Source organism: Mustela lutreola, chromosome 7 (assembly GCF_030435805.1).
Source record: "Mustela lutreola isolate mMusLut2 chromosome 7, mMusLut2.pri, whole genome shotgun sequence".
NCBI classification, from domain to species: Eukaryota; Metazoa; Chordata; class Mammalia; order Carnivora; family Mustelidae; genus Mustela; species Mustela lutreola.
In genome coordinates this window covers 41021100-41035839 of record NC_081296.1, presented here as the reverse complement: position 1 = coordinate 41035839, position 14740 = coordinate 41021100, and the positions used below count along the sequence as shown (strand labels likewise).

Here is a 14740-nt window from a genome sequence, read left to right as displayed (position 1 = left end):
CCCCAATGAAGGCGGCACCAAGGAACATGACCTTGCAGTCTTCCTGGGTCAGACAGGAATTGTTTTTATCCTTTGCATTGCTCTGGATTCAATGAAAAGACCAGTGACCAGCCTACAACATGTGATGTAGTTAACAACCCTGCACAGCACTCTCATCCCGCAGGGTTATTTTGTGAAGTTTGACTTAGTAATACATTAAAATTTCTAGCTGGGGGCGCCTGGGTGGCTCAGTGGGTTAAGCCTCTGCCTTCGGCTCAGGTCGTGATCTCAGAGTCCTGGGATCGAGGTCCGCATCAGGCTCTCTGCTCAAGCAGGGAGGCTGCTTCCTCCTTTCTCTTTGCCTGCCTCTCTGCTACTTGAGATCTCTGTCTGTCAAATAAATAAATAAAAATCTTTAAAAAAAATTTCTAGCTCATAATAATGCTCAGGATATGTCAGCTGAGCTGGAATCTAAGTGGACATCAAAGATGATTCCGGCAGTTCCAGAAGCTTCAAGTGGCTGACAGATAGGTGTTCTGAGTAAACATTCCCCTCTCCCTTCCCCAGCTGGAAAAAGGGGTTTGGGTTTCTAGCTGCAGAATAATACAACCATGGATCAACATTGCTTAGAAATTATCCAGCACATTTTTCAAATACATTTCATATCTGCTTTCTCAAGTCACTTGGAACAAATTCAACCTCGCAAAAACACTCTTGCCACCTGCTACCACTTCCAGCGTTCTCTGGACAGTCAGTAAGAGTCAGGTCAAGGTTTTAAACAAAAAACAAGGCAAAAATCCCTCCAAAATCCCAAGGTTTTCTTCATTCTCAAACACCTTTTTTTCTTCATCTAAGTTCATAATGTTCTCCTAGAGAAAGGTGCTTCTCTCATTCAATATGCCCATCAAAGACCCAGTGGATACTAGAATGACTAACCCCAACTGTTCACCCAGGAAAACCATGTATTTTGAGGTACTCTGGAAAAACGTTCATACAAATCTAGGCCTATCCCAGGAGTGCTTATTTCTCCCACCTTAGATTTTTCTATCTCTACGCCTGTAAGAGGACCTAAACAAGAACCTCTGTCTTCTAACTAATCAGAAAGCATAGGGCCAAATGTAAACTTTTTAAAACATTTAAGACTTCTCCTTCCCCCTACTTCCTACTTCAGGGATCACATTAGTCAGAGTGGCCTCCTGACCCTTTGCCATCTGCTGGGACAGGAGGAGAAATTCCCTAAAGGCAAATATTCACTGTGCCCCTATGACTATGCATCAGGTATTGGGACTGACTATGGAGGATACGGAGAACCCCTCATTATAGTCTCTGGCAGGGATTTCAGAGGCCAAGTGGAGGAAAATACATCAGCCAAAACGTGTAATGCAATGAGAAGAATTTGGCAATTCTTGGGCACGACATTTCCAATCTTGCAAAACAAGGAGTCCTCCTGAACGCGGATGAATCCAGAAAATAAAAATTGTTAACACACTATATGTAATTTAAAGTAAAATAGAAAATAAAAACATAGCTAGTAGGGATCTGCAGTGGGAGGAAATGGGGTCATTTCTTCGTATTTTGGAGTAAGGAGCTAATGGAGAAAATTTGAAGTTGATGTATCGAGAAGCAAAGATATTAGTTTGCTATTAGAGATATGGAGAGAATGACCCTAGGAACTAAAAATTTAAAAATGAGTGATTGCGCTTACATCTAGGGAGAGGGGCTGGGATATAGCTCTCTCTGCCACGCTGGTATCTTACCATTTGCATTACTTTTTATAATGATCAGAAGTGACGATCGGGAACAACTCATGTATGTATGTGTGTGTGTGACTCCCATGTGTATCTTTCGAATATATGAACAATGTTTATATGAAACCCATAAATATTGTACACATAAAGAAACATCTTTACCATTTATACGTTCGCATATATTCACATGCCATATTTATAAAAGGTCACTGACAGAATAAGAAAAAGTAAGAGAACTTTCTATAGGAAATTCCAAGTGGTCCGAGAAGATGGAAAGCAGAAATCGATGCGAAAAAGCGCTGACACCTGCACATATTTCCCAGATAAGGAGGCTGGTGATAAACTGACGATAAGAGAAACTTACATCGAGCCCCCAGTAGACGGACTGTCCACCCCGTGATTGCCCCACAGTTCCCTGGTAAGTTTCACACCTTCCCGCCTGGATTCTTGACCTGGTCCATTTGCGAAGTTCCTCCTTAAAGAACAGTCAGGAGGTTGTCAACTCATCTTTTGTTCAACAGGAGACTAGAAATGGGGTTGAAGTAGAACCTGCCTCAAGAGAGCTAGGCTGTATTTGAGATTTGTCCAACATCTTCCCTTCATTTTCACATACGTGGAGACAGAAACAACTCCACACGGACAAACCCGTTCTCTGAAGCCAGGGAAATTTACTGGAGAATCACTGATACCAGAGCTCATCACATCAGTGTTTGCTAAAAGCTGCTTTTAGCCCCAGGGGTTTTTCCCCATCACGTTAAGTGCACTCTGTCTAAACTTGGGATCACGTCTCCTTTGGCAGTGAAGCCCATTACAGTTGTAACCCCGTTCCCGCCCTGCACCCGCTGACTCACTCCAGCCCCCTTTCACCAGAAGGAGCCAGAGTCAGTGTCCCCGAGGGAGAAAGCCTGAATTCCGACTGCTTAAGAGAACAAAGTGGGGAAAGAAACACCTCGACCTCCACGAGTCTTGTATTTAGCAAATAATAACATAGAACCCCAGAAACAGCGAGTAGAACGATCTTAACTCCATCCCTCTGGCACCGGAAGGCCGGCGGTTTGCTTTTCTCCTTCCCCCATGGCACCCTCATCAAGACTCCAGGTCTGTTGCTTCCAACTCTGGGCCTTCCACGAACTTCCACGAAGAAGAAACCTATTTACTTGGTTCCTCGAGCACTCATTTTCTTTCGCCACAGCTGAGAAAGTGCAGGGCTGGGGAAAAAACCACAGAGACCTCCCCGCGTACTTGCCAGGGAAGTCTCCGCCCATAGGAAAAACATCTGGATCCACCGAGAGGTCTCCTGAGAGCGCCCTTCTTGTTCCTCAGCCCCTCTGGGAGCCCCTGTCACTCCCCCTGCACTTCTCCAGGAGGCCCAGCCAGGCTCATTTCCGCAGCCGGGGGACTGCAAAGTGCCTCCCAGGAAGGCCGGTGGTGCCTGTGTCCTAGGCTTGCTTGTCATGACCTTTTTTGAGCCTCTCCTGCTGGACTGGGAGCCAGAGTGTGTTCTCATCTCAGTGTCCCTGACCTACAGCCTAACACCTGACCCCGCCACTGATGTCAACGCTGTGTTTATGGACTCCAAGAACCCCTACGAGTGACCTGACGTGTTGTACCAGTAGATGTCAAAGGTTGGGTCTGCTCCAAAAGACCCTAAGAGTCTCTAGTTGTACTGGGGCTTGTCACCTTAACTTCCGCACATAAAAAGTAAGCAAAGAAAAAAAAAAAAAGAACAAAAAAACCCCTTCCTTATCTTTAAAGTCTACAGGCAGAGATCATCGGGACTGCATTTATTATTTATTTTCTAGTATTTCATAGAGGTTATCTTAGGAGTCAAGCAATCCTGAAAACACACCAGATGCTTAAAATTCCCAGATGACATCACAAGGTAGAGCTTCACATGAAACATGCACATTTGAGGGCGTTAAGCATTTACTGGCAGGAACTTATCTGTAGTTTCACTTTCCATCACTTTACACCTGACCCAACAGTGACTGCGCGGAAGCTACATTACACTTGACATGTTGGGGCTCTCAGCAATCATGTTTTGTTTTGGTTTTTTTTTTTTTTTTAGATTTTCTTTATTTATTTGACAGAGAGAGAGAGAGAGAGAGAGCACACACAGGCAGGGGGAATGGTAGAGGGAGAGGGGGAAGCAGGCTCCCCAAGGAGCAGTAAGTGCGAAGCTGGGACTCCATCCCAGGACCCTGGATCGAGACCCAAGCTGAAGACAGACCCTTAACCGACTGAGCCCCCCAGGTGCCCCAGCAGTCGTGTTTTATTGCCCGGCGAAGGGAAAGGGTTCTGAACCCCAGCTGATCCACGGGACCGAAGGGGGATCTGAGCAAGTCTGACCACCTCCACCACAGTTCCGTGACTGAGCACTCTAGAAAATGCCATGGCAAGACTCAGCTCCCGTCCAGGCTCCGGAGAAGCAGGCAAGCCTTGCTGACTTCTCCAGGCTTGAACGCCGTTATTTTCCTGCGTTGTCAGCTTCCCGTGTGCCCAGTCCACACTGCGGAACAGGTGGTATTCCTCCGCGTCCCAGATGGGAAGCGCCTCGCCCAAGGAAGCTGGGGCTCCCGGCTGGCACAGCCGGCTCCCAAGCCCACTATTTCAGACGCCCTGCGGCCTAACCTCCAATTACATCAGTTAATGAGCTCGCTTCTGACTCTGCACTGTGTTTCTAAAAGTTTCTCATGCATCCATCTCATGTATGGAAGTCAAGCAAGGCCCACGTGAAATCTCCAGGTTTTGAGATGTTATAGAACAAGATGCCCACTAAAACTGTGGTTATTTAAAGTGGATAGGAGGCCAGAGGGGAGAAAAGGAGGGACCCTGCGACCTGGCAGGTGTCACGGTATCTTAAGGCTCTGGCACAACCCTACCTCCCTGCCCTTGACTAAGCTGTTTCTTTTGCCCCCAAATGCCCTTTTGTCTCTTCCCACCATCCTCAGGAGCCCAGCTCCACTGCTCCCTCTTCAGCGCAGTCTTCCCCAACCCAGCATGGCCTCCTGCTCTGCTCCCAGAGTTCCTCCCCCTCCCCAAGTGCTCCAGCGCCAAGGGCAGTGATGTCCAGGCTGCTTGTCCTGGACACCTCTCTGCCCCAGGACCACAAGGGTCTTGAAGGAAGGAGTGTGAGCAGTGACGAGATACTGTTCCCGGATCTGGAAGCCTGCCAAACTATTTCCCCTAATTCATGCCACCCCTTCTATGCATTACAGTATATAACACAACTCAGGCCTCTACTGTGGGGGCAGTCGAGAATTTGGGGGGATCTACTGGGCACTCAGTTTAAGGAGTGAAGTTCTGAAATCATGGGACGTTTCCAAGCCATCCTGGCCCACCTTCCTTTCTTTCTCTTCTCCCAGATGGGAACTGGAGAGATCTCTAAAGGCACATATTCCTTTTTAATCTTTGGAGAGGATCTAAGTGATAACCTATATTCCCTTCATCTCTTTCGTCCTGGAGTAGGAAGACTAACACAGTTTGGAGATTCATGCTCCCTCGTCCTGTTGCCCACTGGTGGGGGGTGGGGTGGGTAACATACATGTCCACATAAGGTCACCCACGCTAAGGTGCCAGAGCACATGGGTCCACACAGGAGGTGTGCAAGGAAGACCCCACACGGCAGGATGAAACAGCTCTCTTCAGAAAGGCCTGCCTGCAAGATCGGTCCTTGGTTGGCATCTGGGAACTTGGATTTCAGAAGGGTTTCCATCATTCCCTGAGGGAATAAGAGTGACTCACTATGCCCAAACCATTTGCTTTAGCAATATAGTTTATGCTCAACACCTGCTTTCCTCCTAGGAGTCTGGAATTTTGGTATGTGGCAGGCAGAGGGCGCCTATGCGGCCAGCCCCCAATAAAAACCCTGGGCACCGAGTCTCAAATGAGCTTCCCTTGTAGATGACACTTCACGCCCATTGTCACAACTCCGGGCTGGGGGAACAAGCACATCCTGTGCGACTCCACTAGGAGAAGACAGGAACTATGTGCCTGGTTTCCTCAAGACTTTGCCCCATGCACCTTTCTCTTTGCTGGTCTTGCTCTGTGCCCTTTCACTGTAATAAATCATAGCTATGAATCCTCCCAGTAAATCATCAAACCTAGGAGAGGTCTTAAGGACCTTAACACAGGGAATTTTAATGAGGGACAGGGGATGGCCCAAGAGCCAAGAAGCCTTGGGCTTGTAAAAAGAAGACAGGCAGTCACGGGACCTCTAAGGAATAGCATCTCTCCATAAGGGTCAGTAGGATGAGACTCGGGATGATGGGGAGCACTGGGGAGGACACCGTGTGAAATGTTACACACAAGAAACGGGAACTGAAGCTACATAAACCTTTGTCAACATTCACATCTCTGTCCTGGGTTGAAGGTGTTACTATTGCCAGGTATCATAAATTCACAAGAATTTTCTGAGGTTATTTGCAAGTCAATGTCCTTAGTAGTGGAGTTATTCCAGCACCCAGAGAAGCCACGATGTGTACATGGAGAGAGGTGACTCTGCTCTCGGCAGCACAGGCCTCGCAAAATGTGCGTCCTTGAAAAATGGAGGTGAAGTGACAGAACTACTAAGTAGACATCACATGTGTGCCAAGTGCCCTCTCTCTTTTTCTTTTGCTTTATGATTTATGTGGTTTTGAAAATTAAGAAACATAGTAGTCAATGGGAGGAGGCGTTCTGCATTTGAGATGAATTCATCTCATTTACTTTTTTAAAGATTTTTATTTTAAAAAGTTTTAAGAGAGAAAATCCTAAGCAGACTCCAGGTCCAGTGTGGAGCCCATCTCGAAGTCACAGGGCTTGAGCCCTCAACCCTGAGATCATGACCCTAAGATCACAACCCGAGCTGAAATCAAGAGTCAGATGCTTAGTGAATGAGCCCTCCATATGCCCCTGAATCTTAAGGATCCTTAAGAGGGTAGTAAAGATTTCAAGAACAAGAACAATGTATGATTATGGACACAAGTATTTCTTTCTGATTTATAAAGCCCTGTCTTAACATCACCTCATTTGATCCTCCTAAGGATTCTACAAGACAGATAGTACGACTTCTCTTTCATCTTCCATGGCACCTTGGGCAGTTACAAGACAAGCAGTGATGTTTAATTAAGACTTAATGGTTGACTGGTTTGTAATGGCTTTAGAAAAATTACTGCTTTACAAAAATTAATAATTCTGAAGTCTGTCAGTGGAAGAACAGGCTAAAAAGCCAGGCATTCAGAGGAATTATTAAAATCACAAATTAAGTCATTTCTATGGACTCTATAGCAGGAAATATATTTTTAATGAGGAAATTGAAGCTAATATGTAACAGCTGTCCTGTTGCCCAGTAACAGAATATTAAAGCAGATTAAATTATTAATGAAAAATGTAGCAACTTGGAAATTTAACCTTTGAACATTCTCGTATTCCTTTATCCTTGAGATATACTCTTTAAACTGACATATTTTTTTGAAAAAACACTTTTGGTCATCTTATGTACTTCCCATTTATAATTTGCTTTGCTACTGATCTGCTATGGAATCTTCAGCAAGTTACTCAGTCTTGGACTTTTTCATCATACAACACTCAAAGTCCTCACACCTGGAATGGTAAGACAGTGACTGGAACCTACGGATGCTGGTCAAACCTCCCCCAACTCCCACGTCTTGGGCACCACCACCTTCGACTGTAAAGTAACCAGACTGCACTTGCCCCACTGACCTGTGCACAAATCAATATCGTTGACAGGAAGTCCCTGAGGATGGGGGGTTGTGTGATATGCAGCAACAGCGACTGTCAAGAAGTCAGTCACAACCTTATGAAAAGGGGAAGTGTCCGTGGAGAACTCATGGAGAGAGGAGAGAGGGAGAGAACATGCAGGGGTGCATCAATAGGGCCTAAAGGACCGGGCCCTCGCTGTCTTCCGCGTGATGGCAAAGCGGAAAGCGGGACAGAAGTGGGCCTGGCCCAGAGCGGCGGTGTGTACTCACATTGGTGTTACACAGCTTGTACTGTCGGTAGGCCCCGATGCAGGAGATGGCTGCAGACCGGGCGGGCTGTGAGGAGCTCTGTGCTGCCCTGGGGACCCCCGGGTCATGGCTGCTGCCGCTTTCCAGGCCATGGAAGAGACTGGAAGCTGCGGGGAAGCCTGGGTCATGGGTCAATGGCAGCTGGTAGACGGAGGCCTCGGAGGTCTGCAGTCCAGAACGGGGGCCCCCGTCACTCTGGTACAGAGGCCCGTGCTGGGGAGCCCGGAGGGCCGGCGGGCTGTAGCCGTGGCTGGGACCCGATGCCCCCTGCGACCTGGAAGGCCTCTGCCTCCGGAGCCTCTGCGGTGAGTGTGCGGAGTCCGTCTGCAGCGGCAGGATGTACGGGGCCTTACCGTAGCCGTACTTGCCAGGGCCGATGGGGCCGCGGGTCCTGCTCCTGAAGAAAGACACACAAACAGAGATGAAGGGAGTCACAGGGTGTTCCCCGTTAACCCCGACGCTGTGGTCACGACGGAGGGGACTGGGTAGGGATGGAAACTCTGGGAGAGAGCCTGTGGCAGACCAGGGAGGGGGAGGGCAGGCCTCCCAGGAGAAGGGGACATCATGGAAGCCGGTGCAGAGGGGCTCCAAGGAGGCTGGAAAGTCGAATGAAGGTGGGCGACGTGAGTGGTGGAAAACGAGGTTGGAATGGTACGCTGTGGTCAGCATGGGACTGATGGAGGGCTCTCGGGCCTGCTGGCAAGCTGTTGGGAGCCACGGAGGTTTTTTGAGGAGTATAAGGATGTAATTGTAATTTCGGTCACAGTAACTTCCTGTTCATTTGTTTTCTCTGAAAATAATCTGTGGGGTTTTTTTTCTCACTCAACAGTGCCTGAGACTTCAGGCCGGTTTCCATTACCATTCATGCCCAAATAGCTTTTCCAGGTAAGTGGAATTTAGCTAAGCGACCACACCCGAATGCAGCCCTGAGGCCTGACTTGCACTGGGTCACACTTAATCCCGAAGAAACCAGAGGAGGTCGAACGGTTGGCTCTCCATCACTCCTGAGGCAACCCAAGCCGAACGGCAGGGGAACTGGCATCTTCGTGTTGGCATCATCTTTACACTTTGTCAAGACCTGTTGTCTTGTGAGGCCTTAGAAAAATCACATAAACTCTTCTGTGCTGGTGAATGTTTAATGACTGGGAGAAAGCCCTGGTCTGTGGCATTTATCTACATCCCGGATATAATCGTTTCTGCCACGGCCGATCTCAAGCCACCATCATGAGGATGCAGTGAGCTCTGGTGAATGGGACAGAACAGCAGTAGCACACCACACTGCATGTCAATTTATTGGGCGACTACTGTTTACAAAACCCAGAGCTAGGAATGGTCAAGAACATAAAAGTGACTCAGATACGGTTCCCAAGTCTCCAGCCTTACAACAGAAAGCAGCTAGGACATAACGCAAGGGGAGTTAAGGGCCTTGAGAGCAGCTACACATGGTAATGTGGGAATTCTGAGGCTAGAGGAAGCATTTCTCTCTGCAGGGATTGTGAGAAGGGTTTCACCATCACTGGTCCGAGTTGGCGAGCAAGGTTCCAATACTGTGGAAGGACCTGAAGAAACCGTTTCTTACTTCTTTGGAAAATGTCTGAGCTGGATCTAATGACCACGAAGGTCATTCCAGCTTTAAAATTATATGCCTCCATAATAATTAATGCTACATTTATGTAAAATTGGAAATGTGCCCAAGGGTTTTCTACAGGATGGCCCCATTAAAATAAGCACATTAAAACAGCAATCAAGGTGAAACATTAATTTCTGTCCTCATGAGGAAATTCTTTCTTCACCCTATGTAACCACTGAATATAAAATTTAACAGACCACAACTAATTATTAACATCTTTATCACTAATTGCACCTTCATTCTTAGCTGATACGGTTTTGAATTAAACTATGTTACAGTGTTTATTTTGCCTTGAAGCACTTCTCGATTAATCTTGGCAACACTTGGGACTCTGTTAATGAGGGGGGATCCAGCGTGCTGCTTTAAGAGATGCAATTAAGAAGTTAGTCTTAAAAATATATATAGCTTGGATGTAATTTGCCTTTTTCTTTCTTGTGGCAGGCCAGGTAAAATGAATGACATCATGTAAAGGCGAGGGAAAGAATTTCTGTACGTGTGTGCGTGTGTCTTTTCCTTTTAAGATCTGAAAACCTACCAAGAATTCCAGCCTCCAGCTAAGCACGGGGCGGAGTTGCCCGCTTAAGGTAAGAGAGAAATGAGGACATGTGCAGCAGCGCTTCTCAAACTTGGATGTGTTCAGCAATAAGCTAGGCATCTTGTTAGAGGCAGACCCTGACTCAGTTGGTCTAGGGTGGGGCCTGAAGCTCTGCATTTCCAGCAAGCCCCCAGCTTTTAAGGAACTGAAATTCTAAACCAAAGGGTGAGAACCCAACCATAAAAGTGATCTTTTTCTTTTTTTTTAAAGGATTTATTGATTGATTTGAGAAAGCTAGAGTGCAAGAGTAGAGCGGACGGGGTAGAGGTGGGGGGGGCAACTCAAGCAGACTCCCGGGGAGGGGCTCCATCTCATGACCCTAAGATCATGACCTGCGCCGAAACCAAGGGTCAGACCCCTTTAACCAACTGCGGCACCCAGGTGCCCCAAGAATGATCAGGTTTAATAGACAACAACAGCTATAAGCTTTTCTTCTGGCATAAGAGAAATGTGCTGGCCCAGGCCAGGATGCACCACTACAGCTCACCTACCGAGAGCTCCTGAACCGGGACTGACTCGATCCTGCTCTTGAGGAACAGAGGCAGCAGAGGGAGAACCTACTAATGACCTGAACAAGCCTCTTTCCAATTCCGCCTGTCTCGCGGAGCAGCTGACAAATGCATGTGCTGATGGACATTTTTGCACCCAAGTTGCCTTCCAGGAGCCTCAGCTGAAACTGGAGAACCATGCAAAACCCCCATGAACAGCAGCACCCCTGGAGACACGATGTTTCAGAAACGAGCAGCTACCTGGGATGAGCGGGCTAACAAGAATGAGCAGCCCACCTGGCCCCGCGGGGCCATATCCTACACCAAGTATGCCCTTTCCAGAGCTTCCAAGACCATGTAGCACACCCACAGATCCAGCTGCTGTCCTTTAGGTCCCTGAGGACCCATATCTTCTGGACCTTGGGAACCTGGAATGGAAGGGCTATACCCTACCCCTAATATGGCATATCCATCTCCAGGGCCATATCCCGTGCCCTGTCCCCACGCACCAGGGGCAGTGCCACCTGTTCCGTGGGGCACTGTTCCACCAGGAACCTGGGGACCACCAGCACCATATCCTGCCCCTACAGGATCAAATCCCACACCAGGACTCTATCCCACTCCCAGCAATCCTTTTCAAGTGCCTTCAGGACCTTCTGGTGCCCCACCAATGCCTGGTGGCCTCTATTTTTACCATTAAGTTAAGGGACGAAGAGACGACACTTTGCTTTTTTATGAAGTACATATAAATGGGCATGCATGCATATGTGAAAATTGCTGGTTTCACTATTGTTAGAGGCCATTCATGAAAGAACAACTCTTGTACCTCTCGGAGAAGACATCTGCTTCTTGTACTTGTATGTATAGTACATCTGATGGATGCAGTCAGATAAAAATGTAAAAAAAAAAAAAAAAAAAAAGAATGAGCAGCCAGTTGGGGTGTGACTGTGATGGATGGGGTTTCTGCACCCGTGAGTCGGGATGTTGCAGTGAGGGACAGACCTCTCCCGCTTGGCCAAGACAGCATGTGTCTTCCTTACAGCGGGCAGAGCTCCTCATTGTGGCAGTTCAGGATGGCCCCTTCCCCGCCAGGACAGAGTCCATCTGGACGCGTGCAGGGTGGCCGCTGCGAGCTAGGCAGATGTATGCAGCGCTGGGGTAACAAGCACAGATGTGGCCAAGGGAAACTGTGTGGCCAGTTAACCCTTCCGGGGGACATGCGGTGGGTACCTGGAAAGCTGTGGGCTCAGTTAGCTCTGTTTGGTCTCTCCATAACCCATCTCTGCGACTTTACTTTGCAATCCTCACTTGGCAAATTTTGGAAATGTAGGTCTTGAGAAAGAAACAGAAAAAAGCCCAGTTTGGATATTAAGGGCCTAGGTATGAGCATAGTGACATGAGCCCTGAAGCCAGGTTCCTGGGTTGGAATCCCAGGTCTGCCACTAGCTAACTTAAGCTGCTTTGGGCAAGTTACTGCATCTTTTGATGCTTCCGTTTCTTCCCATGGGGCCAAGGCTACGATGAGGCCAGGGAGGCACACAGAATACAGCACTGAGGGGCCCTGGGGGTGCTGGTAGCATCTCAGAATGCTGTCTCCTTAAATGTTGTGCCCAAGGGCCCCCCTCTAGGCCCAGTCCTGCCCTGTATGCATTTACAAACAAAGATGAGGACAGCACCTTCCTTACAGGTTGTTGTAAAGAAAAAATAGTAAAAGCAGATGAGTTAAATAATGCTACCACAGAGCATGCAGGATACAAGTATTTGCTTTAAAAAATAAACTTGTAGGGGCACCTGGGTGGCTCAGTGGGTTAAAGCCTCTGCCTTCGTCTCAGGTCATGATCCCAGGGTCCTGGGATCGAGCCCCACATCAGGCTCTCTGCTCAGCAGGAAGCCTGCCTTCTCCCACGCCCTGCCTGCCTCTCTGCCTACTTGTGATCTCTGTCTGTCAAATAAATAAATAAAATCTTAAAAAAAAAAAAAAAGAAAGAAATGAGGTCGTGTCATTTGCAACGTTGTGGATGGAGCTAGAGAGTGTTATGCTAAGCAAAATATGTCAGAGAAAGACAAATATCATTTGCTCTCACTCGGGGAATTTAAGAAACAAAATGGATGAACATATGGGAGGGGGAAGAGAAAAAAAGAAAGAGGGAGAGAAACCATGAGAGACTCTTCACAGAGAACAAACAGCGTTGATGCAGAGAGGTGGGCGGGGAATGGGCTAGGTGGGTGGTGGGCGTTAAAGAGGACACTTGTTGTGATGAGCCCTGGGTGTTGTGTGCCAGTGATGACCCACCAATCATCCTGAAACCAATACTGAACTGTGTATCAACTAACCAGGATTTAAGTTAAAAAAATAATAATAATTTAAAAAGAAAGATTAGCCCTTGACAGGGGCTTGGGGGAGGGAAAAATAGGGAGTGACAGCTGATGAGTATAGGGTTTCTTTTTGGGGTGATGGAAATGTTCTGTAATTAGACAGTGGAGACGGTTGCACAGCCTGTGAATATAATAAAAACCACCGAATTAAGCACTTTATTTATTTATTTTTTTTAAGATTTATCTGTTTTAAAGAGAGAGAGCACTAGAGCAGGGGGAGGGGCAGAGGGAGATGGAGAAACAGACTCCCTGCTGAGCTGGGAGCCCGACAAACAGCTCCATCCCAGGACCCTGAGATCATGACCTGAGGCAAAATCAAGAGTCATGCTTAACTGAGGGAGCCACCCAGGCGCCCCACTAAATTACACTTTAAATGGTCACTTTTATAGCATATTAATCATATCTCAATAAAGCTGTTACTTTGTAAAATATTAGACCATGTATAATTCCTGTCTTATCTACTTACAATGATGTTTTAAAGATCAAATTGAGGTCACCAATCGGGATGCACTTTTTGATTCTGAAAGCAGCTTCTCTCATTTTGTTTTCCATCATCTGTTTCCAAGAGCATCGACAAACCTTCACAGAGCAGATTCTATGAACTTCTACTGAGCACCCCGTGTAATGTCTTCTCTGTTCACACTGCAGACCCTGATAACAGAAGTAGAGGCAGAGCCTCCCTCCCCCACAGGACGGCCCAAGGACAAGAACCTGACAGCAAGGGCTCTGACGCCAGGTTCCGGCCCCAGTCCTTCCAGTGACCTACTGTGGGTGTCTGCGAAATTGTTGTTTCTTGAGATAGTGGCTGCAAATAGCATTCTGGAAAGGGTAACAAGCACATAAAATGTTTTCCTTCCAACAGGCTGGCTGCCAGCCAGGGCCTCATTATGTGTGATGCTGTGCAGCTCTGTGACATTAGTCCTGGCCAGTGTGAGGACAGACGCCCCATCTAGTCTTCTTCTCAACCCTGCGCATGCGCCTGGGAACTATGTCATTACAACCATCCCCCGTAATTGACAACATCCACACTTCTCCAGCCTGCCCAGAACCTTCTCCTGAGTGCTAACCCCACAGACCCGGCTGACCTCTAGACTACAGAGAGTCTGCTTCTCACCTGGGCATCTTGTCAAGATCCAGCTTCTTTTTTTTTTTTTTTTTTTTAAGATTTTATTTATTTATTTCACAGACAGAGATCACAAGTAGGCAGAGAGGCAGGCAGAGAGAGAGGGGGAAGCAGGCTCCCTGCTGAGCAGACAACCCGATGTGGGGCTCGATCCCAAGTCCCTGGGATCATGACCTGAGCTGAAGGCAGAGGCCTGAGCCACCCAGGTGCCCCAAGATCCAGCTTCTGATTCAGGAGGTCTGGGTGGACCTCGGATTCTGCATTTGTTACAAGCTCCCAGGTGATGCCGAAGCCGTGGGTCTTGGGACCACACTTGGCCTATTCATCCTGAGACACATTTCAGATTCCACATCTTCAAGCCCAAATTCATCATCTTTCCCCCTCCGAGACTGTTCTCCTTCTAGTTCTCCCTATAGTCTCCATGTCAGCAATTCTCAGACTTGAGGAAGGGTCAGGATCACCAGGAGGGCTTGTGAAGACGGGCCGCTGAGCCCATCTGCAAAGGAGATGTGGGGCGGGATCGGAGAATCTGCATTTCTAACCCGCTGCCAGGCAATGCTGATGCTGGTGGTCTGGGGACCACACGGTGGAAACCACTGCCCTGTTTCACCCCCCACGTACCCCACCATCCCCCGGAGTTGGCTGGCTCTTCCACTCTCCCCACATCTCTGTTTCCAGTCCACCCTCCTCGGCTCTGCTACCCAGCCTGCACGGCCTGGCTCCTGCCCCCTCTCATGTCACGGCCCCGGGCACCGCCCGGACCACCCACACCACACTCCGCGTACTCACT

The 14740-nt window shown here is 48.1% G+C and overlaps 1 protein-coding gene across 2 annotated transcripts in view; it reads right to left on the bottom strand.

Annotated features, from left to right (window-relative positions):
- Window positions 1–14740, bottom strand: part of THSD4 (thrombospondin type 1 domain containing 4) — a 564345-nt gene that overhangs the window by 449673 nt on the left and 99932 nt on the right. For both annotated transcript variants that reach the window (XM_059180552.1, XM_059180551.1), the window contains one exon: window positions 7700–8135. In XM_059180552.1, coding sequence (XP_059036535.1) covers window positions 7700–8135 — 436 coding nt within the window. The remainder of the gene's footprint in view (window positions 1–7699; window positions 8136–14740) is intronic.